This window comes from Oryza brachyantha, chromosome 9 (genome assembly GCF_000231095.2).
Source record: "Oryza brachyantha chromosome 9, ObraRS2, whole genome shotgun sequence".
Classification (NCBI taxonomy): Eukaryota; Viridiplantae; Streptophyta; class Magnoliopsida; order Poales; family Poaceae; genus Oryza; species Oryza brachyantha.
In genome coordinates this window covers 14,566,871-14,594,682 of record NC_023171.2, presented here as the reverse complement: position 1 = coordinate 14,594,682, position 27,812 = coordinate 14,566,871, and the positions used below count along the sequence as shown (strand labels likewise).

The window sequence follows — 27,812 nt, the reverse complement described above, 5'->3', positions numbered from 1 at the left end:
ACCAGTTCATAGGAAGCAAATGGAGCTAGCAAGAGTCAAACCAGTAGGACCTTTGAGTTAATGCGAGGATTAGTGGTTCGATGAGGTCTAATTCAAGATATGGTATGGAAATGGGTGAAAGAACCCATGACAGAGATAACAGCATGCATGGTCTTGGTCCTACCGATGATCCTGATGTAAAGAATAAGGGGGTTGACTCTAGTGCATTTTACTGACAGTGAAATTTAATCCATGCCATTCATCTATTTTTATCGGACGACTGTGACTAAGTTACAGTACCAACAATATTAGGTGTAGTAGAAATTTTAAGGGTGATATCATCATTTTTATTGTGATCTTTATTAAAAAAACAAAATTACAAACTACCGCTAATCAATTAATTAACAAAGTAAAAAAAACTTTTTTAATCAATGCTTGTGATTACTAATTAGTTCCACTGGTAGTATAATACTACAAATAAAATGCACCGGAGAGTTGCCCAAAGAAGAAACTCGAGAGGAGGGTCATGGCCAATAGAACATGCCGTCTCTTGATTTTGGTAGGCACTCTTTTTTGCTCCATTGTGCACTAGTTGTCATCACGTGTGAACTTATGCCAATACCTTCAAAGACGGAAAGCGAAAACAGGGATATTGCAAGGATGAAAGGATTTTCTAAATGGGTTGAGGGTTCCATTTGGTTATGTTTACTTCTAAGGGTTCCATTTGGTTATGTTTACTTCTAATATACACAATTTTTAAGCATATGGTAGATAAGTGGTACAGATTTCCACCTGATCGGTGGTTAGAAGGAGCCCATGTTCTCCTTCATGCCCTTGCAAGAGTCGTCTTTGTGGGTTTGTTGCACACTAAAATGGGAGATATCAGCAAACCTATGGTGCCTGTCTTTGCAGCACATGCAGTGGCTTTTCTATTGAGGTTGATGGTGCGTTTGTTATCCAAGAATACTTTAAAGTTGGATTAAACACTCCACTGCTTGAATTTTCTTGAGAGGTAATAACTCTAATGCAGTCTCTGTGTTCTAACTATTATGGTGGGAGATCCTACTGATCCAATTCGTACATTCTCTAATTTTTTTCTGGATTGTTATGCAGACAGGCTAGGGAAGAGGAAACGGTCAACCGCAAATGAAGTCTTCTAAATGGTTTTGTGGTAGACAGCCTTAGCCGAGGAGGTGTTTTTGTGCAAGCTTTGGTTGGCGGCTTGGCGCCGTGGGACAGGAAGACAACTTTAGAAGACTGACAACATTAGTCCCTCTGATATGCTTTCATGTTACTAGTAGTGTGAGCTCTTAGTTCTCTGGAGATCTATCTATCTATCTATCTATCAACCCGAAAAGGAGGTTCCGCGTTCGTTCTGGGGCCTAGAAATTCCCACGTTAATCAGAGAAAAAGGGCCTAGAAATTCCCACGTTAATCAGATAAAAAATAAAAAACATCTAAATCGTAAGGTTTATACCGTTAGATCATAACAATCACTGCTGCTATTGTGTATCAGGCAGAATCAATTAAGGTGATAACCACAAGTAAGCATAAAGAGTGCAATAGCCATGGAACAAACTTGAGGGTATGATAGTAGAAAGCGAGCTTGATGATATTAATAGTAGGATTAGATTTTAATGAAGTAGATTAACACCGAGAAAGAGTCCGCATATCAGGCCAGGACTTTTCTATATAGCTAGAAATTACCATATTAATTGAGAAAAAAATAAATATTTGGACCATCGGATCGGATTATGTTTAAATTTTAACGGCTGATATTTTGGCCGGGTGTTCATTTGTTGTCCGATTGAAGACATAGAGCCATAATCAAACTCTTATTACCGATTTGTCTGGGTGTTTCTTTGTTGTCCGATTGAAGACCTGCTTTGTCTAGATTTTAAGAAAAATCCGAACAGTACTTCCATACAATCTGACGTATAATAAATTACTATTTTCAATTGGTATTGTTGTATGTTTTTGACTCAACCAAGAGGAAGGCAACGGATAAAAAAAAATACCAGCCATACAGGCCAGCAAACGAAAAATAAATATCACGTCATTTGATTGATTGATCAATCAATCGTTTGATGATTTTTTTAGCAAAAGTCATCCGATTAAATATCAGTAAAAGTTCCAAGCATTATTATTATGTAATGAATGTATTGTGGTGGGTCACTTTTGATTGTATACATATACTAGAAATATGTCGATGCGTTTCACCAGGTCAAGTTTATTTTAATTATGTAAATTAATAATCTTCAAAAAATAAATTGCACATTAAATCAACAATAGTAAATTATGGTCAATATATAATTGATTTGAGACGTGTAAGTTACATCCGAAAGTTAATAATAAATTATGCTCAACATCATAAGGTAATTAAATAAGATAGGTGGTCTTTCGATAACGAAAAAAAGATAGAGAGACACTTGCAAGTTATCCGAGTTCTACTTTATTTGATTATTTAATTTTTGTTGTTAATTATATCTCTACTTGGACTTTATGAAAAAAAACACATGCATTGCATCGGAATGCATCGGTCAAGTTAATTTAATTATACAAATTAAAATAAATTATAAAATAAGTGTTAAAAAGAAATTACACATTGATTCAGAATAGTAAATTGCAGATAACATACAATTAATTTGAGAAGTATTCGTTGAACCAAGAAGCTTATATTTGAGAATATTAAATTATATTTAACATTATAAAAATTAAATAAGATGAGTCGTATTTTGACTATAACGAAAGATGGAGGCACGCTAAACCCTATTAGCAATTTTCAACCAAATTCTCTAAGTTCTACACCCTTTGATTTTTTATTGAATGAAAAATACTATTTTTTATTTTTTACCAGTAAAAAAATGCTGGACACATCCTACTCAGAGTTTTTAAAAATAACTAGGGAAAGAAACAAAAATCATATATCTTGATCGTAAGGTCTAGATCTGCTATAAGAAGAATATAACGTTAGATCATAATACATCTAGATCATAAGTTCTAAACCATTAGATCATAATATATCTAGATCGGAAGGTCGCTATAAAAAAGAAAAATCGACACCGTTAGATTATAATACATCTAGATCGTAAGGTTTATACCGTTAGATCATAACAATCACTGCTGCTATTGTGTATCAGGCAGAATCAACCAAGGTGATAACCACAAGTAAGCATAAAGAGTGCAATAGCCATGGAACAAACTTGAGGGTATGATAGTAGAGAGCGAGCTTGATGATATTAATGTCTTAAGTGGAGAGCAAACTCAAGAAGATGACAACAAGATAGCAACCATTGCAGTGGATAGATAAGAGAGCATCAACCGACAATAGTGTTGAGTGAGTTCAAGTGGTGAGTTCATAAGCTCTGACATATAGTTATGGTTCCAAACATACGCCATACCATGTCATAATTAATATATGCTTAAATATCAAAACAATAGATAAATATTAAATAGAGTTATAATGAAATAGACAACAATTAAGATAAGTAAAAAACATATGTTTTGAAATTTTAAAAACAAAAAAATAGAAGTAAAACATAAGATGACTTAAAATCTAGCCGCGCAAATACGCGGGTCAATCCTCAAGTGCATGTGAGCCGTACATTAAGGAATACTCAGAACTCAGTGAATACTCTTACAGTGACAAATATAGAGGGGAGGTAGGATAATTCTTTTGCTTTGGATGTAACCGTTACTGTCCAAAGGAAAACGTAGATAGTTGATGCATGGTTTGTGCATTGGAAGTCAATTTGTTGCAATTATGTTTTCGTGCCTAGATTATTTGTTTGTCTTTCTGTTTTTTAGGTGGGTACTGTAAGCTAATGATAACTTTTGTAGCAAACCGTGTTTGGGATTGTGCAATTTTTTTTGAGCACGATTGGATCTACAGCCATCGCGGGATGTCCCCGGCCGGATTCAATGCGCCCGAGTAGCTGTTGGTTGGGCGGAACAATTTGCAACAAAAACTCCTCACCTCCGTCCATGGCGTACTGCCGTCGTGCTCCTGATGGGTCCCGTTCATCTCTGCATCACGCCACAAGGCAAGGCATGCTGCTGTCGAGTCTGTGGCCGGCGACCGCCGGGGTGGCGGGTCACCGCGCGGCCGCGGACACCCTCCCTCTCGCTCCCCCGCACATGCACGATCATGACCTGATCCAAGACTCTCGCTATTCAATGCTTAGCAAACATCAGGAAAGGCAGCGAGCTCACCATGCAGCTATCCAGACGGCGCACTTATTCGTTACGAATTCACATCGGCCGGCGGAGAGATGACAGTATGACACAAACCGGTGCAGATGAACTTAATGGCCATGCCATCGAATTGTCAAAACAGAAATACTGCTCTAGTCCCCATCGCTTGCAGATCAAGAAGGCTAGCTCACAGAAATTTCTTGGCCAAGCAGAATAAGAAGCTTCACTAATCAGTTGCATAGCTCTTTTCTGAATTCTGCTCACGTACTGAGAAGGACTAGCTGTTCCGATGGATTCGTCAGCTGCTTTCACCTACTTCGTCATCGGTGCCATTCTCCTCCTCCTGCCGCCGCCATGTGCGTCCGACGACCGGCTTGTCCCCGGCAAGCCGCTCTCGCCGGGTACCACCGTCGTCTCGGACGGCGGCGCCTTCGCCTTCGGCTTCTTCTCCCCCCTCAAACTCCACTCCGGAGAAGGTGTACCTCGGCATATGGTACAACGACGTCCCACGGCGCACGGTGATGTGGGTCGCAAACCGAGAGACGCCGGTCACGAACGGTACCTCCTCTGCACCGACGATGTCACTGACCAACTTCTCCAACCTCGTCTTGTCTGACTCCGACGGCCGCGTTCGCTGGACAACCAACATCACCGGTAGTGCAGCAGGTGCCGGGTCCGCCGCTGTGCTCCTGGACACCGGCAACCTCGTCATCGATCACCGAACGGCACCAACCTGCGGGAGAGCTTCGAGCACCCGACCGACTCGCTCCTCGCTGGGATGGATCTCGCGGTAACGTGTAATTTATTGGCAGTATGATTTAATCCGTTGATCTATTTTATTTGAAAGGGTAATATCGTCCTTTTTATTATGATCTTTATTAAAAAAACTAAAATTACAGAAAACTATTAATCAAGTAATTAATCAAGTAAAAAATATACTTTTTCTACGGGTAGCCAGTAAAATGAACCGGAGTTAGCCCCCAATCGGACGGTGTCGTGGAGAGGCCCCGATGACCCGTCGCCGGGAAGCTTCTCGTTCGGCATCGACACGGACACGTTGCTGCAGCTGTTCGTCTGGAACAGGACGCGGAAGGTTTGGACGCCCGGGCCATGGACGGGCTACACTGTGTGGAGCCAGTACCATGCGAACACCAGCGACCTCATCTACTTCTCCATCGCTAACAACGGCAAGCAGAGATGCATAACGTTCAGCGTCTCCGAGGGTTCGCCCCACACAAGGTACGTGCTAACCTACACCGGCAAAGTTCAACTCCAGAGCTGGAACAACAGCTCGTCGGCGTGGGGCATGCTCGGAGAATGGCCGACATGGGATTGCAATAAAGATCACGATAAGAAGAACGATAATGGACTTTCCAAACCTCATAGTATACGTGAGTATATATGTCTTTTCTGAAATTATGTTTTTATTGAAACTTTTTTGATTTTATTTCTACAGCCCAAATGATACTTTTGATTATTTCAGTCATGGAACACGTGGAAGGAAGGGAATACCGAGGATTTGGCAGACTCGTCAATTACTAGATGAAGTTTTGCTCTGCATCCATGTGGCACTGTTGTGTGTTCAAGAAAACCCAGATGACAGACCAGTTATGTCATCTTTTGTGTGCACCCTGGAAAATGGTATTACTGCACTTCCTGCCCCAAGTTGCCCTGGCTACTTTGCACAAAGGAGTTCTGAAATTGAGCTATTTAAAGATAGAACTTTTTTGCTATCCTTAAAAAAAGTACATAAAGGTATCATCTTTTTAGTGCAAAAGTATGGTACCTTGAGGTACATTATATCTTAAGGTACAAAAAATTTATACTAAAATTCTTGATATCTTGAGGTACTTTTCAAGGACGGTAAAAAAGCCCTTAAAGATAGAGAATCGTTCCGGTCCAACAAAAAGTATTTTGAGTTACTGGTATCTCGAGGTACCAAATCATTTTTCTACCATTGGATCTAGCTGAGTAGGATGTGCACTGTTGGATCCAACGATCAGAAACGATTTGATACCACGAGATACCGATACCTCGAGATACTTTTTGTTGGGCTAAAACAAATCTCTGAAAGATAAGAGCAATTTTACATTCTTGAGGAGGTACCAATATGTACTAGTGTTTTCTAGGTAAAATTTGGTACCTCTTGATACCTTAGATACTATAAGATACCAAATTTTATATAGAAAACAGTGGTACCTCCTCAAGGATGAAAAAAAGCTCTAAAGATAGAGCAATTTTACCATCCTTGAGTAGGGTACCAAGAGGCACCACTGTTTTTTATGTTTGGTACCTTAGATAAAAAATGATGCCTCATATTACCTTATCAAGGATGGAAAAAAAACCTCCTAAAGATAATATTCAGAACTCAGTGAACAGTCTTACATGAACAAATATATAGGGGAGTAGGATAATTCTTTTGCTTTGGATGTAACCGTTACTGTCCAAATAAAAATGTAGATCGCTGATGCACGATTTGTGGTTTGGAAGTCAACTTATTGCTATTATTTTTTCGTGCCTAGATTATTTGTTTGTGTGCTTTTGTTTATATTAGGACAACTCCAGTGCAGATTGCTTAGTGAGATGTTTAATAATATAATTATGCTAAGCATTATACTGATTTTTTACACAAACACCTCTCTTTAGCGCTGCATTAGAGGTGCCCTTAGAAGAGTATTGCAGGGTAATGATAAATTATTTAGCAAACCATGTTTGGGATTGTGCTAATTTCTTGAGCGCAACTGGACTCACGGTCAGCATGAAGGTTCCTCTTGGGAAATTAAGCCTTCGTTTTTCTCAGCAAAGTATGGATTTCATGGTTTCGATTTTTGTTGTTTCATTATTCTATGCAAGGCGAAAGCAACATCTGCAGCTTCCAACTTGTACAGAAAACGGAAAACTTAGCTATTGCTCATGACTGAATCAGAGTTCAGACAAACCCATTGAGAAAGAAAAACGCTGCATTACAACGAAGCTTGCTCCACTGGGTTTTACAGTTTACTTTTCCATTGTTTCTACCATCTAATTTTTTTTTTTTTGAAAGGAAGTTTCTACCATCTAAATGAACCGTAAACTAAAGCCGAATGGCTCCCTTCTGTTTTGTCTGAACTGACAATGTCATCATATCTCTTTTTCATCTACACTTCGACGTGACGTAACAGTGATTTTCTGCAGCTAATTTCCTAGAGAACTCTTCAGATTGTCAAAACGGAAATAATACTCTAATCCCCATTGCTTGCAGATGAAGAAGGCTAGCTCAAAGAAAATTCTTGGTCAAGCAGAAGAAGCTTCACTAATCAGTTTGCATAGCTCTTTTCTGAATTCTGCTCACGAATAGCTGTTCTGATGGATTTGTCAGCTGCTTTCACCTACATCGTCATCGGTGTCATTCTCCTCCTGCCGCCGCCATGTGCACCCGACGACCGGCTTGTCGCCGGCAAGCCGCTCTCGCCTGGTGTCACCGTCGTCTCGGACGGCGGCGCCTTCGCCTTGGGCTTCTTCTCCCCCTCAAACTCCACCCCGGAGAAGATGTACCTCGGCATATGGTACAACGACGTGCCACGGCGCACGGTGGTGTGGGTCGCCAACCGAGAAACCCCTGTCACGAAGGGTACCTCCTCTGCGCCGACGATGTCACTGACCAACTCGTCCAACCTTGTCTTGTCCGACGCCGACGGCCGCGTCCGTTGGACGACGAACGTCACCGGCGCAGATAGCCCCACGGCGGCGGATGGCCCCGCCGCTGTGCTCCTGAGCACCGGCAACCTCGTCATCCGGTCACCGAACGGCACCACCCTGTGGCAGAGCTTCGAGCACCCGACCGACTCGTTCCTCCCTGGGATGAAGCTCGCGGTCGCGTACAGGACGCGCGTCTCCGATCGGTTGGTGTCGTGGAGAGGCCCCGATGACCCGTCGCCGGGGAGCTTCTCGTACGGCGGCGACCCGGACACGTTGCTCCAGGTGTTCCTCTGGAACGGGACGCGGCCGGTCACGAGGGACGGGCCATGGACGGGCTACATGGTGTCGAGCCAGTACCAGGCGAACACCAGCGACATCATCTACTTCTCCGTCGTCGACGTTGACGAGAAGAGATACATAACGTTCAGCGTCTCCGAGGGTTCGCCGCACACGAGGTACGTGCTGACCTACACCGGCAAATACCAGCTCCAGAGCTGGAACAGCAGCTCGTCGGCGTGGGCCGTGCTCGGGGAATGGCCGACATGGGAGTGCAACCGCTACGGCTACTGCGGCGCGAACGGCTACTGCGACAACACGGTGGCGAAGGGGGCTGTCCCGACGTGCAAGTGCCTCGCCGGCTTCGAGCCGGCGAGCGCGGAGGAGTGGAGCAGCGGCCGGTTCTCGCGGGGCTGCCGGCGAAAGGACGCGGTGCAGTGCGGTCATGACCGTTTCTTGGCCGTGCCGGGGATGAAGTCGCCGGACAAGTTCGTGCTCGTCGCGAACAGGACGTTCGATGCGTGCGCCGGCGAGTGCAGCCGGAACTGCTCGTGCGTGGCGTACGCTTACGCCAACCTGAGCAGCAGCAGATCGAAGGGCGACATGACGAGGTGCTTGGTGTGGTCAGGCGAGCTGATTGACTCGGAGAAGGTTGGTGAAGCGTTCGGCAGCGACACTATCTACCTCAGAATTGTTAGCCTTGACGCGGGTAAGCACTATCTCTCTATCTCCGCCTGTTAATAAATCTAGACACATATATAAAACTTATATTAATATATAGATAAATTTAGACAAACTTAAAAATTTTTATAATATGGAGTGGAGAGAGTATTATCTTTTTATGGACTCCATCTGTCCTTAAAAAAAATGATGGATGCGATGCATCCTATTATAGCAAATCTGGACAGAGATAAATCTAGGTTTATAATATTAGAATGTCTCACATCTAGTACTAAATCGGCTTTACGTAGAATAGAGTGAGTATCAATCACCGTTTACAATTTGATTATTTTACCGTTTTTACAATTTGATTGTTTTTATAGTATGTGAGAGGCAGATCTTTGTAGTTTAAAGTTCAAATTCAATAACTTTAGATTCCGAGCAATTTTAACAAATCTAAAAAGGTAATTTTGAGAGGAATTTTACTATCCTGTGGGGAGGGCAGGTACCAAATCACGACTATGTACTAAGGATCATGTACGCCCTGCTCTAGATAGGTGTGAGGGCGCCATCAGAGGGGCTCCTCGAATTGATGGTGAGCAATGAGAATGATGAGAAGCTCAACGTAGCATCTGGGGCAGGGGATCAGCTTGATGACCTCCTGTTCTCCTTGTCCAACCCTGACGCTAGTACCACGGAGGTGACGACCATGTCAAAATGATAGTAATTTCCCTCCTCCTCACCGCTTATGTAGGATCTAGTAACAATGTCATTACACCCACTGACATAGTGACATGTGGACTCGTAGAAGAGTGAGACCACACATCTAATGGTTGAGACATAGTGGTAATGCAATTGAACCCTACCAGCCACCACTTTTATCTTCCACTATGGACTGACACCTATTCTTTTTTCTTGTTGCTCTTATTTTTTTTAGCTGGCTTTGCTACTATTCCTCCTGTTCCACATAACCAGGCTTTCTAACATTGACTAGACATATATACAAAATATATATATTGATATATGAATAAATTTAGGCAAACTTAGAACTATAATATGGAATGAAGGGAATATGATTTTAACTTTTTGCTGGGTACAACAGCTTGGGTTCAAATGTAGTCTAGGATTGACTCTTCGTTTATCCACATCAGCAACACTAACCCATTTTGTAAGCATATGTATAAGGTACATGCATGTCTTCTTCATTTACACAACAAGATATCTTTTTTGTTACTCTTATTTCCTTTTTAATGTACCCCCATGCAATAAAATTTACTCTAAATCATTGTCATGCATAAAAACATTTTTTCTCTTTTCTTTCTTTTCTTTCCTCTATATCATCAATTTTTGTTACGTAGCAATGGAGAGTCTACTGCCCTCAGGATGATAATAATACTCTAATTTTGGTATATACATGTACTTTATATCTTAGGGATACCAAAATTTTGATACCTAAAGAATTTTTTTAAGGATAGAATTGCCCTTGGAATATTCCTCTTATACCTTTAGTATATCATGTACCAAATCTTACACTAAAAATGGCACCTCTCGGTAATTTCTCTTAGAAGGAAAATTTATCTTACAATCTACTACTCCCTGCAAAACAGAATCATATTTACCACTTGGATGGTAAAACTTTGCACTGAGCGCTGTACTGTTGCACAGGTGGAAGGACAGAGAACAATGCTGTCAAGATTGTGCTGCCAGTGTTAAGCAGTATTGTTGTTGTCCTAAGCATTTCATTCGTGTGGTTCAAGATCAAAGGTATATTCAATGGTTTTGTGTTTTCTTACAAACCCATGCTATACCCAGCAGAAAATTAATGCAGACTACATTTGATTTTATGAACAGACAAGAAAAGAAACCGGGGAAAACATAGGAAGCTAGTTTTGGATGGTGCAAGTAAATCCGATGACATAGGAGAAGGGAATCCTGCCCACGATCTTGAATTCCCATTTGTAAGATTTGAGGATATTGCTCTAGCAACTCATGATTTCTCAGAATCTTATAAGATTGGACAGGGAGGTTTTGGAAAAGTTTACAAGGTAATTTATATGGTAGTAAAATTCTCAATTCATTCTGGAAGTTTGAGTAGTTCATTTTGTATGGTACAGATTCAAATATAAACTTTCTTCTCAAAATTTTTAAGGCAGTGCTAGGTGATCAGGAAGTTGCTGTTAAGAGGTTAAGTAGGGATTCTCAACAAGGAACGGAGGAATTCAGGAATGAAGTTATTCTTATTGCGAAACTCCAGCATAGAAATTTGGTTCGCCTTCTTGGTTGTTGTGTTGAGGGAGATGAAAAGCTGCTAATTTATGAATATTTGACTAACAAAAGCTTGGATTCTACCCTTTTTGGTATGTTCCTGGTGATTTATTATGCATAATCTCTGGAAGCTCCCGGCAAAAATAATCTCTGGAAGCACCTCAAAAACATGTTACTTACATTTGCCTATGTCTATATAGATGTTTCAAGAAAATTGAAACTAGACTGGACAACACGGTTTAATATAATCAAAGGAGTGGCAAGGGGACTTCTGTATCTGCACCAAGACTCCAGGTTAACCATAATCCACAGAGATCTCAAAGCCGCCAATATTTTGCTAGATGCAGAGATGAAGCCCAAGATAGCAGATTTTGGTATGGCAAGGATCTTTGGCGATAATCAACAGAATGCAAATACACGCCGAGTTGTTGGAACATAGTGAGTTGTCATTTGAATTTATTACTCAAATTAAGTGTGATAAAATTCAAACCATTTTCAGTAACTCTTGTAATTGGAATGGGTAACAGTGGTTACATGGCTCCTGAGTATGCAATGGAAGGTATATTCTCCACTAAATCCGATGTCTATAGTTTTGGTGTGTTACTATTAGAAGTTGTAACCGGCATAAGGAGAAGCTCCACTAGTAACATCATGGGCTTTCCAAACCTCATAGTCTATGTAAGTACATATCTTACTGTGAGGGTTTAGTTTTGATTGAACCCAGAGGACTGTGAAATTTTTTTAATTCTAAAATCCAAATGGTTCTTTTGTTTGTTTCAGTCATGGAACATGTGGAAAGAAGGAAAGACCAAGGATTTGGTGGACTCATCAATCATGGATAGTTGCTTAATGGATGAAGCTTTGCTCTGTGTCCATGTAGCACTGTTGTGTGTTCAAGAAAACCCGGATGACCGGCCAGTTATGTCATCTGTTATGTACATCCTGGAGAATGGGTGTAGTACTGAACTTCCATCCCCAAGTTGCCCTGGCTACTTTGCACAAAGGAGTTATGTAATAGAACAACTGAGAGAGAACGTTCAGAGCTCAACGAATAACTTTACGCTAACAGATATAGAGGGGAGGTAGGATAGTCCTTTGATTTTAGATGCAACAGTCACTGCCCAAAGAAAAATGTAGAGAACTGATGCATGATTTGTGGTTTTGGAAGTCAATCTGTTGCTATTCTTTCCTACTCTCTTTTTCTGTCTTGTTGGTTATCTGTAATGTTGCAAAAATCTAAAAAAATCTAAGTAACACGTTAGAATTTTACAAAAAAGCCAAAAGGACAAATATAACTCAACAGTTGTACAAGTCTAGGATGTCATTGAGTTGAACAAGGCACATTGACTAATGCGAAGTGTATGCGTTCATATAGAGCTAAGTCAATGCTAGAGAGTCGTCAGGATGACAAAATCAATAGTACGTCTGCAATAGGATAAATTCAATATTATGTGTCTAATAAGTCTGGTTTTGTGCTGCCTAATAGTGTGGGGCTTTAATCTACAGCCAACAACCCTGTTGTTGATCACGTTGTCCTGCAGTAATCTCTGGGTCTCAACAAAATTTAGCCGGCGTTAGTTCTTCATCGGCACAAATAAATTCAATATTATCAATCATCAGATGCAAGTCTGAAAAGGTGACTTTCAGGTTTAGTAATATATGAAGTTTCATAACCTGACATCCTCTGAAATTTCAGTAACAAGTACATATTTTAAACATAGCTGAAAATTTATAAACTACAAACCTGGTTCGATTGTACAGACGAGGATATTATCCGAGGTTCACGCGCAATATGAATAATAAGCACAAGCAGAAAACCACGCTTCCACACCAACCTACCGATCCTCTTGTTCTTGGTCGCAGCATCGTGTTAAGCTTGCTAAGAACAAATTTGTGGTTGTTGGTCAAGAGAGAGATTGCCTTATGCGTAACGTGACACGCACAGAGGAGACTATTCCTTCCACCACCCATTTGCTAATTTACTCGTCATCATATACCACCAACTGTCAAACTCGGAAATTTCTTATACTGAAATTAGTCCAATGAAATTTCAGAAACTTCATTAAGACCAAACCACTATCAACTGTGAAGCTGCAGAGTTTATGTATCTGCACCTTGAAGCTACTCCAGCTTCTGTAGCTTACAGGAGTTGATACAAATCTTGGTTGATGGACAGTGCATCTTCTACTATCTTCATCGTCTTGCTCTTGCCGGGCTTGTGTGCATCGGCCGGCAACAAGATAGAGCTCGGCGAGCAACTCCTGCCCGGTCAAACCAGAGCCTCAGAGGGTGGCGCCTTCGTGTTGGGCTTCTTCTCTCCCTCCAACTCAACTCCGGCCAGGCAGTACGTGGGCATATGGTACAGCAACATCCCCGACCGCACCGTGGTGTGGGTGGCCAACCGGGCAACTCCGGAGATCACCGACCCATCTTCCGCCGGCTCGTCCTTCGCGCCGAGGCTTGCGCTGACCAACGACTCCAATCTCGTCTTGTCCGATGCCGGCGGCCGCGTTCTTTGGACGACCAATGTCACCGGCGTCGCGGCTGGCGCGTCCTCGCCGCCGGCAGCTGAGCTCCTCAACAGCGGCAACCTGGTCATCCGGCTGAACGGCGTCATTGTGTGGCAGAGCTTCGATCACCCGACCGACACGTTCATACCTGAGATGAAGGTCACGCTGAACAAACGGACGCGGCGGGGCGCGCGCATTGTGTCCTGGCAGGACGCCGGTGACCCCTCACCGGGGAGCTTCTCGTACGGCCTGGACCCGGACACGTCCCTCCAGCTTGTCATGTGGAACGGGTCCAGGCCGTACTGGCGCACCACCGTCTGGACGGGCTACCTGACATCCGCCCAGTTCCTCAGCGGCGGCACCACCATCTACCTCGACGTCGTGGACACCGAGGAGGAGTTCTACATGAAGCTCAGGGCCTCCGACGGCGCCTCGCCGACGCGGTACGTCGTGACCAGCTCCGGCAAGTTCCAGCTCCTGAGCTGGAGCAGCAAGTCGTCGGAGTGGATCACCTTCGACTCGTTCCCGACGCACCAGTGCAGCGTCTACGGCTACTGCGGGCCGTACGGCTACTGCGACTTCACGGGTGCCGTCTCGACGTGCAAGTGCCTCGACGGCTTCGAGCCGGCGAGCGGCGACGAGTGGAGCGCCGGCAGGTTCTCGGGGGGTTGCCGGCGGAAGGAGGCGCTGCCGTGCGATGGCGGCGGCGGGCACGGCTTCTTGGAGCTGCCGCGGGTGAAGGTGCCGGACAGGTTCGTGATGTTCGTCGAGAACATGACGTTCGACGAGTGCGCGGAGAGGTGCCGCCGGAACTGCTCGTGCGAGGCGTACGCGCACGCCAACCTGCTTGGTGTGGACTCACGGCTTGAGGCGGGCCGGCGGAAGGGGGGCATCGCCCGGTGCTTGGTGTGGACTGGGGAGCTCGTCGACATGTCCATTATCGGCAACACTACCTGGGGCCCCGCCGCCGAGACGCTCTACCTTCGTGTTCCTGCCAATTCCACAGGTAAGATAGATGCTCCAATAATCGCTCTGTTCCATATTATAAAATTTTTTGGGTTTAACTAGATTCATTCATGTATTAGTATATATATTTTGTATGTGTCTGAATTCATTAGCACACATGAATCTAGACAAGATAAAAAAAAGTCTTATAATGTGGAACGGAGAGAGTATAAGTTATTCAGATTGTACTATTACCACTGCATATCAAATTGATAGGTTTTTCTGAAACCAGATTTCACAGGCAAGCATGTTGTGCCATATGTCATTGGTTAAAATAACTCGGAAACTGCCAGAGAGACAAATTTTCAAACCAGTGTCGTATTGCATTTGCTCATAATGCATTGCCCTGTTTTGGTGCAGGTAGCAGGGCAAGGAGAAATGTTGTGAAAATTGTTATGTCAGTATTGGCCAGTGCTTTAATGCTCTCTTGCATTTTCTTTTGTTTCTACAAGTTCAGAGGTACAGTTGTAATTCTTTTTTCTTCTTTTTTATGTTTAGATGTTGTTAAGATCAGTTATGAATGAAGAAGTGATCTTAACTTCAACTTTATAGAGAATAGAAGAAGAAAAGAAAGCCAGAAGAGGTTGATTCCTGGAAGTGGGAATACTTCCCATGAACTTCTTGAGGACAATCCCACTCAAGATCTTGAATTTCCATCCATACGATTCAGTGATATTGTCGCTGCAACAGACAACTTCTCCAAATCATTTTTTATCGGACGTGGAGGATTTGGCAAGGTTTACAAGGTAAATCATTCTGAATTAGTTAGTTTTGAATTTAATTATACTCAATTCTCACATCATCTTTTGTACATTTGAAGGTAACATTAGAAAATGGACAAGAAGTTGCAATCAAAAGGCTCAGTGAGGATTCTGACCAAGGAATAGAGGAGTTCAAAAATGAGGCAATTTTGATTGCCAAATTACAGCATAGGAACTTGGTTCGACTTCTCGGCTGCTGCACTGAGGGATTAGAGAAGTTGCTGATATATGAATACTTACCTAACAAAGGCCTAGATGCTATTCTTTTTGGTATGTTTTGGTCATCAGTCATCACAAATTCACAACCAACGTTGCTGAATATAAAAGGAGAATAAGGTAGACATGATTTTCATGATGATGTTGGTGTTCCATGCAGATAGTGCGAGAAAATCACTGTTAGACTGGCCGACACGATTTGGGATAATCAAAGGCATTGCTAGGGGACTTCTTTATCTACACCAAGATTCAAGATTAACGGTAATACATAGAGATCTTAAGGCGAGCAATATTTTGCTAGATGCTGAGATGAGGCCCAAAATAGCAGATTTTGGTATGGCCAAAATTTTTGGTGAAAACCAGCAAAAGGCGAATACTAAACGAGTTGTGGGAACATAGTGAGTAGTACTTTGAAACCCTGCCTTAATTTTCATATGAACATACTAGTTGGCTAGCATTTAATGATTTTTCCATAATAACAGTGGCTACATTGCTCCTGAATATTCTACCGAGGGCAGCTTTTCTATCAAGTCTGATGTCTATAGCTTTGGAGTCCTGCTCTTGGAGATTGTAAGTGGTATCCGGATAAGCTCTACTGATATCATGGAGTTTCCAAGCCTTATAGTCTATGTAAGTACCTGGAACTGCCAAGGCTAAAGCTTTGCAGTTCTGATATTGCGATTCATCTAGCAATTGATTTTATAGTTGTATTACAATGAAAATTATTGAATTGACTGTTTAATTCAGGCATGGAGCCTATGGAAGGAAGGCAAGGCAAAAAACCTGATAGATTCAACCATCGTGGAGAGCTGTTTATTGGATGAAGTCTTGCTCTGCATCCACGTCGGGCTCTTGTGTGTAGAAGACAACCCGAACAGTAGGCCGCTCATGTCATCTGTTGTGTCCATCTTGGAGAATGGAAGCGGAGTATTTCTGGCAATGCCAAATCAACCTGCATATTTCACACAGACGACAAGTGAAATGGACAAAATGACAGACGAGAACTCTAGAAACACCATGACTATAACAGCTTTTCAAGGACGGTAGAGCAACTCTCTTTAGAACCTTTCATCATTTTTTGCCGGGGCAGAACCTTTCATCATTGGTACTCCTTTTGACGTGGGATGCTCAATGCCTTCATATATGTGAGCATGAGAAAGAGAGTAAATATTAAGCTATAGTGGAAGTGCAAACGAGCGAGAACACAAAGAACTGAAGTCTCCAGAGACCAGGGGAAAAGTGAAAACTGGTGAGATTCTCAGAAGCAATGTTGGCTGGAACTCTGAAACTGAAATTGTGGGTTAAATACATAGTTGATTTTCTAACAGCTGTACATTACACATTGATACCCACAGCTGGCATCTTGTAGTATAAACTAGCCTGTAGATTAAATTGTGACCCCTTTTTTTCCTTGCAATTTGCAAAGTGTGCAGTGGACACTCGCCTCAGGCGTGGCAGGAGTGGAACGGTTTAGGCATTTCGTCGAGCATGTCTAAGGCGTTAGGCGTACGTGCTAGCGCGTGAACAGAACAGAGATTAGCACCGACCTGCTGCTGGCTTCCCTGACTAGTACAACTCGACTGGAGCAGCTTCAAGGATGCTCTTGGATACCAACAGCGTCGAGATGCCAGGGCGGGCAGCGGGTAGGGGAGACAGCGTGCTTGCGGCCCCTGCATCTGACCTAGCTGCTACTGATGCGAAACCAAACTATGGCGAGAGCGCGCCAGCCACTGTTTTGCGGTAGGGGTGCGGCGGTGGTTACCTGGTGGAAGAGAGGGAGTCCGGTCCGTCGAGGAAGGCGAGCCGACGGCAGTACGGCCATGGACGAGCGCGACGAAGGAGAAGTAGAATCAGATTGTGCGTGGGTGGGCCTCCTATGTTGCGGCTCGGCTGGAAAATTCGCCCCAATCTAGCTCGATGTTTTGAGCTCGGTGGTCAGGCGGTTAGCCCATTGCCCTACTGCGGCCCAATACTTCCGTTTTCTGGGCCGCCATTTTTCAGCTAGGATTGGTAGAGAAGTATTTCGTGATTTTTTTTACATTTCAGTTCTTTTAGAACACTTATTTTATAAATGAACTCCTAAAAAACTTGTACCAAGAATAGACTTTTTTCAGCACCAATGACCTTGGCGCGGAGGTCCAATGTACTGGTGCCAATGACATGGAGAGGACCAACATTTGTGTCAAGGGCGTATTTGTAAAATTTCTAGAAAAATAACCTATACATAAGAAACAATATTTATATATAGGTCCTTGGCACTGAGGATCTATTTATAATATTTTTTCTTATGTACATATCTTTTTCCAAATTATTATTTTGCAAATAAGTCATCAGTGCAGATGTCCTTGGTGCTAACCATCTCCATGTCAATTTGTGAGAGCGTCTCTGATACATTTGTTGATCGGATTGACTGAAGGATATGTCATATTGTCATCCGACAACTCCATCAGTGCAGGACTATCACAAACCACACCTGTGCTCCGGTTGAGAGTATGGGTCTTGATTGCTATTGGCATTGGGATACTGATGGCAATTTTGTTCATCATAGCATTGTGCCTCTCTATGCGGAGAGGAAAAAGAAGACGGCGGTTGGATTTGACAGTAGATCGTAGAAGGAGACCCACGGAATTTAGAGATATTCAGGTCTACCACCAGCTAGCGCGTCCGTCGCCCTCTTGGACGCCGGCGCCTCCAGTCCAATCGGGGCTCCGTTGGAATCGAAGGATACAAAGATGTGAACCCATGTTTGTCCGTCGCTCATGCTCGCGCCAATGCCTTGCTTCTGTTCGGGAAAATGCCTTCGTTAATCGTTCTGTTCACAGCCCTGTCTCTGATTTATTTTGGCGGGATATCATATCATGCCTTATGGTTTTCCACAGAACGCATCCAACAAATTGTATTAAACATATTGTATTCTAACTTCCAGAACAGTAATCATGCAATTATCTTTGTTTACAGCAATCACTTGGAGAAGTGCTACATAAAATAGAGGACTTTTCTCCCTACCGTCCCTCTATGATGGTAAGAGTCATTGCATTCGTAGAGTTCAGTAGGTCATCTCTTATTTCTGCGAAATAGGCAGGGTGATTTGGTGTCGGCAGTGTAGTGCATCCATTCTCCAAGTTGAACACAACAGAATACATGGATGGCCTATCATCAGGATTTTCTTGAACACACAAGAGCCCCATTTGGATGCAAAGTAAAGCTTCATCCAGTAAGCAGCTCTCCCTATAGATGGGTCTACTAAATTTTCTGCTTTACCTTCTTTCCAAAGATTCCATGCCTTAATAAAAAAATAATGTTCATTCAGATTCCATGCCTGAAACTCCTAGGCTTTTGCACTTAAAGTAGACAATTTACGTGCTTACATAGAAAACTAGGTTTGGGAAGTCCAGAATGCGATCAGTAGATCTCATCTTCTCACCACTTACGACCTCCAAGATTAGAACTCCAAAACTGTAGACATCAGACTTGACAGAAAAAATGCCCTCCATTGCATACTCAGGAGCCATGTAGCCACTAACGAGATCATTATATATGCAAAAGTTATGAAGTTGAATATCAATTGAGTTCAGTCATTTATCAATTTTAGTTGGTTCCAGAAACAACTCACTATGTACCCACAACTCGTCTGGTGTTTGCATTTTTCTTGTTATCATCAAATATTCTTGCCATTCCAAAGTCTGCTATCTTGGGTCTCATCTCTGCATCGAGCAAAACATTACTAGCTTTGAGATCCCTGTGTATTATTGTCAGTCTTGAATCATGATGGAGGTAATGAAGGCCCCTAGCGACCCCTTTGATTATGTTGAACCTTTGTGGCCAGTATAATGCTGAATTTCTTGCAGCATCTGCAAAGATCAACTATATAATTCATATCTAGCCAAACATAATAGCATTATTGAATTGTTTCTTGAACTACTAGCATCTGTCACTAGAACTTACTGAACATGGCAGCATCTAAGCTTTTATTAGGCAAATACTCATAAATCAGCAGTTTTTCATATCCTTCAACACAGTAACCAAGAAGCCGAACCAAATTTTTGTGCTGTAGTTTGGCAATTAGAGTCACTTCATTTCTGAACTCCTCTGTCCCCTGCTGTGAGTCGCTGCTGAGTCTTTTGATAGCAACTTCGTGGCCGTCTTGTAGTACCCCCTTTGTGGTTGGCAAAGGCAAAAGAGGTTTTGTCACATATTGCTCATATTACACAGTTAAAATAAAAGGGAACCAACCTTGTAAACTTTGCCAAAACCTCCTTGTCCAATCATAAACGTGTCGGCAAAATTGTTTGTTGCAGTAACAATATCTTCGAATTTCAAAAATGGGGATACAAGATCATGTCTTGTGTTTTCTCCAAGGCTATTCAAATTCAAACCATCAGAAATTCCATTAGTCTGCCTTTTCACATCTCTTTTCCTGCCTGTAGCCAGAAATTCATGACGCTTTCTCCTCTGATAAATCAGTCTTTCAAGTCATAGAGAAGGCTAGTAGTAGTAGTACCTTTGAACTTGCAGATCCATACAAGTAATATACATGTGAGAACCATAGAACAAGCTACAATCGAAACCACAGTTTTGACTGCATTGCTCTTTGTCCTTTGACCTGCACAAACAAAGTACAAAGCTTTAATTTGTTCATGTAGCACCGGATTGTTGTCTGAAATGCAACTCCAACGACGTCCTATCGTTTCTTGCATGCAATCTAAAACAATTGTTAATTAATTTCTAAAAAATTATCAAAGTGGATTAATATGTAATATGCCACTCCATAATATATAAGTTCCAATCTAACTTATATATATTATGACAAAAAAAACCCAAATATATATAAGCATACTACTCGGAGTTTAATTTATTCTTTTGTTATGATTTTGTAGAGGTCGACCATAAACTTTTACTTTTATAGAGTGATATATCACATATAATAAAACTTGGTATTTTTTTAAATTTTTTTCATAACTATTTAAATGGCATATAAGTAGCGAAGGGATCCTTGATGTTGAGGGATTAGAATCCATTCCTGTATAATGTACGATGCTTCATTTGTCATGCATCTCTACTATTAAATGATGAGCTGCACCAGTTACTAATATTTGTTTCATATTATAATGTATTATTATTCTGTCTAGATTTATTCATAAATTTGTATGTATGTGTATATATATTAATGTATCTAGATGACTAGAAGTATCATCTTCTGTATAAATTTAAGTAGAGTTAAAAAAAAATTTCAACATCAAACAGAGGGAGATGGCGATGGCAACTGATGACAAGCCTGAAATACGGAGATACAACGTCTCACGGCTGCTAGCACCAGCAGTATCCAAGGAGGGACCTATCTTCTGCGCGTCGATCAGCTGGTCACCAAACCACAGCAAGCACCTCGTCGTGTCGCCGCCGGCCGACATGCTGCTGTTCAACGTGGCGTAGGCGTACGCCGAGCAGGAGCAGTCGCCGCGGCACGCCGCCGCGCACTGCTCCATGCTCTTGCTCCGGATGCGGACGAACTTGTCCGGCGCCTGCATGTCCGTCAGGGCCACGAACCGCGCGTCGCCGCACCGCGGCGTCTCCCTCCGCCGGCATCCCCGTAAGAACCGGCCGCTGCTCCAGTCCGCGCTCGCCGGCTCGAAGCCGTCGAGGCACTTGCACGTCGGGGCAACCTCCGTGTAGTCGCAGTACCCCGACGGGCCGCAGTACCCGTACCGGCTGCACTCGCATGCCGGCGACGACGCGAGCAGCACCCACTCCGACGAGCCCGTGTTCCATGTGAGGAGCTCCACCGTGCCGGAGTGGCTCAATACTTTCCGCGTCGGCCCGGCGCCATCGGCGACGGTGAAGACCATGGAGACCTCTTCCTCCGTATAGAGGTACGCCACGTACACCGTCACGCCGGTGTTCCCCTTGCCCTCGAAGTACTGGCTTGAGATCGAGTAGCCCGTCCACATGCGGCTGCGCCATTGTCGACGCGACCCGTTCCAGATGAAGTACTGCAGGAGGCGGTGTGGAAGCTTCCCGGCGACGGGTCCTCCGGGCTGATCCAGCAAACGAGGCCTTGGCTGGAGTTCGTCTTGTAGTTGCTCCGCAGCTTCATGCCGGGAAGGTACGTGTCCGTCGGGTCGTCGAAGCTCTGCCACAGCATGGTTCCGTTCGACGAGCGAACGATGAGGTTGCCGGTGTTCATGAGCACCGCCGTCGCGTTGGACGGCGACGAGCCCGCGGCGGCGGAAGCGACGCCCGCGGTCCAGACGACGCGGCCGTCGGCATGGGACAGGACCAGGTTGCTGTTGTTGGCCACGGCGAGCGACGGCGACGATGAGAGGGTGGCCGCCTCCTCGCGGTTGGCGACCCACACCACGGTGCGGAGGGGGATGGCGTTGTACCATATCCCGAGGTAGAGCTTCTCCGGGGCGGAGCTGGAGGGTGAGAAGAAGCCCAGGGCGAAGTCGCCGCCGTCGGAGACGAGAGTGGCTCCCGGCGAGAGGGACTTGCCGGGGACAAGCCGGTCATCGGTGGCGCACAGCGCCGGCAAGAGGAGGAAGAGAGCCGCAATAATGTACATGGAACATATCACGGAAACAAATCTTCCTCTTTGTGATTAATTACTACTGTATTAATACTAATTATGTGAAATCTTAGCCCGGATGCGGCTGGGAATTCAGGACAGAACATGGCATTGTTCAGCAGTTCACATAGGAACAGTATATCCAAAGCAATTTAAAAATTTAAATACATCACCTTTATTATCTTTCAATATATACAAGAAGATTGAACTAGAAGCTGGAGTATACGAATAATCAACTATAGTATTTTATATAGGATATAATTAATGGAAGCTGTCAAGTGTCAGCTGCTGTTAGTATTTTTTATATCGAGTTATGTGAGACGTATAGCTAGCAAAAAATGGCCATAGATGCATGGATTCACACTAAAATCACATATACAGTCCGTAAAATTACACCAATCGGATAGCCATAAACAAGTCAATTATTATATGATCATAAACAAGGTGCTAACAGCCACTAGTTTTCAGTAAACCTGCAGATATCGCAAGCACCAAGTTTTGTGCCAACAGCCAGTACCTCTTTTCACATGAAAATCCTGCCTGGACGTTTTTGCCGAACCACCCCAAGATAGGGAAGCTAGATTTTCATTAAGATTTGGGAGAAAATTTACAGAGTAACACGACAACAGGGTGACGATGAACAGTGCAGTGGGACAAAAACAGAAAACCTGAAAACTCTGCCGAGAGGCTAACTAGCCATTGTCATAATTTTTTTTTTAAAAAAGCCTGCTGCTTTCCAAATCACCAGTTCTCAAATCGTCGCGTAGACCATCTCGACGGAGGTGAATATGTGTTGAAATTTTTTTTAAAAAGCCTGCCTGGACTAAAAATGGATTCTAATCCCTAATGGAGTTTATGCCTATCATCCAAATAATTATGAAAAGGAATAAACAATAATAGTAAGATAGATTAATATATGGTATATCGTTCCACAAAAAATACATGTCCAAATCAATATTTACAAATTGTAGAAAAAAGGAAAAAAAACTCTGATTACAATACACATATTCAAAGCCATATTTGTTTTTCTTTCAACTTGTATAAATTAAATATGATATTGCATGATTTTAGTTATGTATCACATATTAATCTACCTCATCGAAAAAATTACAACTATTTAGATAACATTAAGAAACAAATGATATAATCTCGAGGTTTAAAAGAGTTTTCAGGTTATATCTACCATGCCCTCCAAAGGTTCCACGCCTCAAGGCCCTAATAGTTACACTGCGCAGAAGTATTGAGAGCAAGAAAAGAAAACAAAAACCCTCTCCCTCTAACCTCTGAACACGCAGAACCACAAAAGCGAAATGCAGGTGACAATCAACAATATTTCGATCTGAAGCATGTCTCATATGATAATCTGTCCTAATATCATGCAATGCAGGATTGCAGGTTTATTATGTTTGCATTTGGCAGTTTGGCACGCCTGTGTGCCTGAGCCTGAATTGTGATGCTACGCTGAGGTGAAGGCACTGTACCTGAACCTGAAACTGGCAGGCCTGCTACTCTGAGGCGAAGGCCCATTTTTGTAACTTTGCTTTGGGTCCAAATTAGTACTTAATTGGGCCTAAACGGGCCATTTCGTGCAGTGGCTGGGTAGGGCAAGGGCCCACCTCAAAACATTTCGCCACGAGCGCCGTCTCGACGTCTCGACGCTGACAGCGCCGCCGCTCCCCGACTCCCCCGGCGCCGCGCACCCGTCGCCTCTTCGGCTCGCCGGCGGCGTCCGGCACCCTCATGCCTGGCAGCGCGTCCTCCCGCCGGAAGCCCTGCGAGAGCCGTCTGCTGATCCGCTCCTCCGCGCTCGCCGGCTCGAACCCGTCCAGCCACTTGCTCGTCGGGACAGTGCCCGTTGCGTCGGAACGCAATGGCCGTAGTTGGAAGCGATCCATGGCCGGCCATGCGGGAGGGCCGTCCACTCTATTGCCCAAGGTATGCTGAAATGAACTTTTAGGGTACCTTTTAAGTGGACATATCCGAGGTTTGAAAGCTTTTGGGTTTAGAAATTAGAAGATGATTTGAGCAACAATGTAGTGTTAAAATTGGGCATAAAAGATGCAAAGGATGCATGTCAATTATCTTAAAATTGGGCATAAAAGATGCAAAGAATGCATGTCAATTATCTAGATATTCCGTCCATTCTGTTAGACAACAATTCTACAATTAAAAACTATCTCCCTTCCATAACTGTAATAGTCATCTCATTCCCAGAGTTGAAAACATTGTCTCTTCTTTGGTCTGCTCCGTTATTCCTCGGAGCAAAATATGCAGGGTGATTTGGGGTGGGAAGTGTGGTGCACCCATTCTCCAAGATGGACACAACTGAAGACATGAGTGGTCTATCATCAGGGTTTTCTTGAACACACAAGAGCCCCACATGGATGCACAGCAAAGCCTCATCCATGATGCAACTCTCAGTGATATTAAGGTCTGTCAGATCCTTTGCCTTCCCTCCCATCCAAAGGCTCCATGCCTAAGAAAAAAAAAACAGTTGGCTCTTCAGAATGCATAAGAGCTCCAAATAAGTCAAGAAAGCTTAGAAGCAAAATACTTACATAGACTATAAGGTTAGGAAAGTCCATAATGCGATCGATAGTGCTTATTTTCACACCACTTACAACCTCCAAGAGTAAGACACCAAAGCTATAGACATCAGTCTTGACAGAAAATATTCCCTCCATTGCATATTCAGGAGCCATGTAGCCACTGTTGTGAAAAATTCCAAAATGGAAAAATTATAAAAGTTCAATTGAATAAATCGTATGTTAAGCTGTGAAATCGGCACAAAGTATTACGCACTATGTCCCAACAACTCTTCTAGTATTGGCATTTTGTTGGTTGTCACCAAATATGCGTGCCATGCCAAAGTCTGCTATCTTGGGCCTCATCTCTGAGTCTAGCAAAACGTTGCTAGCTTTGAGATCTCTATGAATAATAGTCAACCTTGAATCATGATGTAGATAAACAAGGCCTCTTGCAACACCTTTGATTATTCTAAACCTTGTTGGCCAATCTAGTGCTAGATCTCTCTCACTCTCTGCAAAAGAGCAGCTATACTATGTGAGAAGTGCAAATAAACATTCCTTAAATTGTTCTTTGAACTTGTGATATGTTGGTTGAACATACTGAAAATAGCAGCATCCAAGCTTTTATTAGGCAAGTATTCGTAAATCAACAACTTCTCTTGTCCCTCAACGCAACAACTGAGAAGTTGAACCAAATTTCGATGTTGTAGTTTGGCAATTAGAATAACTTCATTTCTGAACTCCACTATTCCTTGGTCAGAGTCTCTACTTAGTCTTTTCACAGCAACTTCTTGACCACCTTGTAACATTCCCTTTTGAGTCATAACAGAGTGTCATGTTAATACAATAAGAGTACCATGTTAATAGATTTGTGAAATGGATAATTAGCTTTTTATGGTCCTCGAAGAGGCACCATACCTCCTAGTGCTAATTTGTTGTATGGAGTTCTGCTCGAGGGACCACAAAAAACCTTAGAACAATTAGTAATGGAAATTACCTTATAAACTTTGCCAAAACCGCCCTGTCCAATCATTAATGATTTAGAGAAATTATTTGTCGCAGTCACAATGTCATCAAATTTGACAAACGGTAATTCATGGTCATGGGTGGTGTTTGCTTCTTTAAGTTCAAGAGCAGTAGCTGTCAATACTCCCTGAACTTGTGTTTTCTTGTGTTTTTTCACACTTCTTTTCTTGCCTGCCAGAAAAGCTTATGACCATTTGTTTCTCCGCGCTTCATAGTTAGACCATACAGAGGCACTGAAAAAAAACGAGAGTTATGTTCTTACCTCTGAACACGCAAAACCATAAAAGGGTAACGCAGGTGACGATCAGCATGCTCCCTAATAAAACTGGCACTGCAATTTTCACTGCATTTCTCTGTTTCCTTTTACCTGCGCAGAGAGATAGTGTTTGTTTCAATTTCGTCTATGAGTGTAGCATCAATCCAATATTTCAATCTGAACAATCGTCCATACGATGATCTCTCCTAACATCATGCAACGCAGGTGGATTATGTTTGCATTTGGCAGTTTGGCACGCCTGTGCCTGAACCTGAAGCTTTGCTTTAGGCTTGCACTTGAAGCTGAAACTGGCATGCCTGCCATTACTAGACAGATATTTGCAAATGACCTATTTGAATTTTAAACCCTAAATTTAGAGTTGATTTTGAGGGTTTTTACTGAAATTTATTTTCCAGTCTTGACTTTTAGATTGCTAAAAATACATATATAAAAGTTTTATTCATAAATTATTTTTCATTTGTAAATATGTTACCATAGCTGAATCCTGTCGCTAAAGAAACCCACACTGAAGGTTCACCAACGGGAGCAAGGAGTATGCTAGAATTATGAGACGTTTTGCCATTGAAAAACAATGTTCAGCGGGTTATCTCAAGCAATAGTGAAAATGTAACTTGCAAACTGAGACCAGGGAGACTGAAACCGAAGTTTTACATATAGAAAAAAAATTACGGTGCTTGCACATGAAAAAAATTAAATTTTTACACTGAAAAATATAATTTCACAAGAAACCTTTTACCTGTAGTAGCTCTGAGATACAGTCTCTCACCACCAGCCGTGCCAACTCTCTGCGCGTCGATCAACTCTCCGGTCCACACCAAGCACCTCGTCGCGTCCCTCTTGCTGCTGCTGCTGCTCAGGTTGGCGTACGCGTACGCCGTGCAGGAGCAGTTGCCGGCGCACTCCGCCGCGCACTCGTGGAACGTCTTGTTCCCAACGCGCAGGAACTTGTCCGGCAGCTGCATGCCCTGCAGCGCCAAGAACTCGCCGGCGGCGCAGCCGGGCAGCTCCTCCGTTCGCCGGCATCCCTGCGAGAACCGGCCGCTGCTCCACTCCTCCTTGCTCCTCGGCTCGAACCCATCGATGCACCGGCACGTCGGCGCGGCCGCCGACGCCGAGTCTGAGTAGTAGCACTGGCCGTACGGGCCGCAGTAGCCGTAGCGCTCGCACTCGTGGCTCGGCATCTCGCCGAGCTTCTTCCACTCCGACGCGCCGCCGCCGTCCCACGCCAGGAGCTGGAGCTTGCCAGAGCTGCTCAACACGTATCGCACGCGCGTGCGCGCCTGCCGGTCGTCGGAGTCGACGAAGGACAGGTAGATCTCGTCGTCGTCGTCGACGACGGACAGGTACATGAGGCTGCTGCCATTGACCATCAGCTGGCTGGAGATCGGGTTGCCGTTCCACACGGCGGAGCGGCAGTAGGGGCGCGACTGGTTCCAGATGAAGATCTGGAGAGACGTGTCCGGGTCGCCGCCGTACGAGAAGCTCCCCGGCGATGGGTCGCCGGGGCTGCTCCAGGAGACGAGCCGCTCGCCGGCGCGCGTCCTGTAGCTCATCCCTAACTTCATGCCGGGGAGGTACGTGTCCGTCGGGTGGTCGAAGCTCTGCCACAGCGCGGTGCCGTTCGGGGACTGGACGACGAGGTTGCCGGTGTTCGCGAGCACGGCCACCGGAGCTCCGGCAGTGGTTGCAACGACGTCGTTCGTCGTCGTACTCCAAAGAACCCGGCCGTCGCCATCGGACAGGACGAGAGCAGAGGTGTTCGCGAGGGTGAGCGACGGTGCAGAGGAAGCGCCGGCACCCTGCGCCGGAGCTGCTCGGTTGGCAACCCAGACGACGGTGAGCGGCGAGACGTCGTTGTACCAAATGCCGAGGTAT

General features: G+C 43.9%; 1 protein-coding gene and 1 pseudogene across 1 annotated transcript; one reads left to right on the top strand and one right to left on the bottom strand.

Moving 5' to 3' along the window:
• The first annotated feature begins 7,505 nt into the window (after positions 1 to 7,505).
• LOC102716807 (G-type lectin S-receptor-like serine/threonine-protein kinase At1g11410) lies at positions 7,506 to 16,974 on the top strand. The gene is given in 16 exon segments (XM_040527359.1): positions 7,506 to 7,737; positions 7,740 to 7,781; positions 7,843 to 8,836; positions 10,435 to 10,551; positions 10,639 to 10,832; positions 10,937 to 11,144; positions 11,253 to 11,490; positions 11,580 to 11,730; positions 11,833 to 12,134; positions 13,229 to 14,568; positions 14,928 to 15,031; positions 15,122 to 15,313; positions 15,388 to 15,598; positions 15,705 to 15,942; positions 16,027 to 16,174; positions 16,292 to 16,974. Coding segments are annotated over 16 exon segments (4,998 nt in total). The 5' UTR covers positions 7,506 to 7,518; the 3' UTR covers positions 16,592 to 16,974.
• Positions 16,975 to 18,546: 1,572 nt separating this feature from the next.
• LOC102701023 lies at positions 18,547 to 27,517 on the bottom strand (annotated as a pseudogene).
• Positions 27,518 to 27,812: the final 295 nt, after the last annotated feature.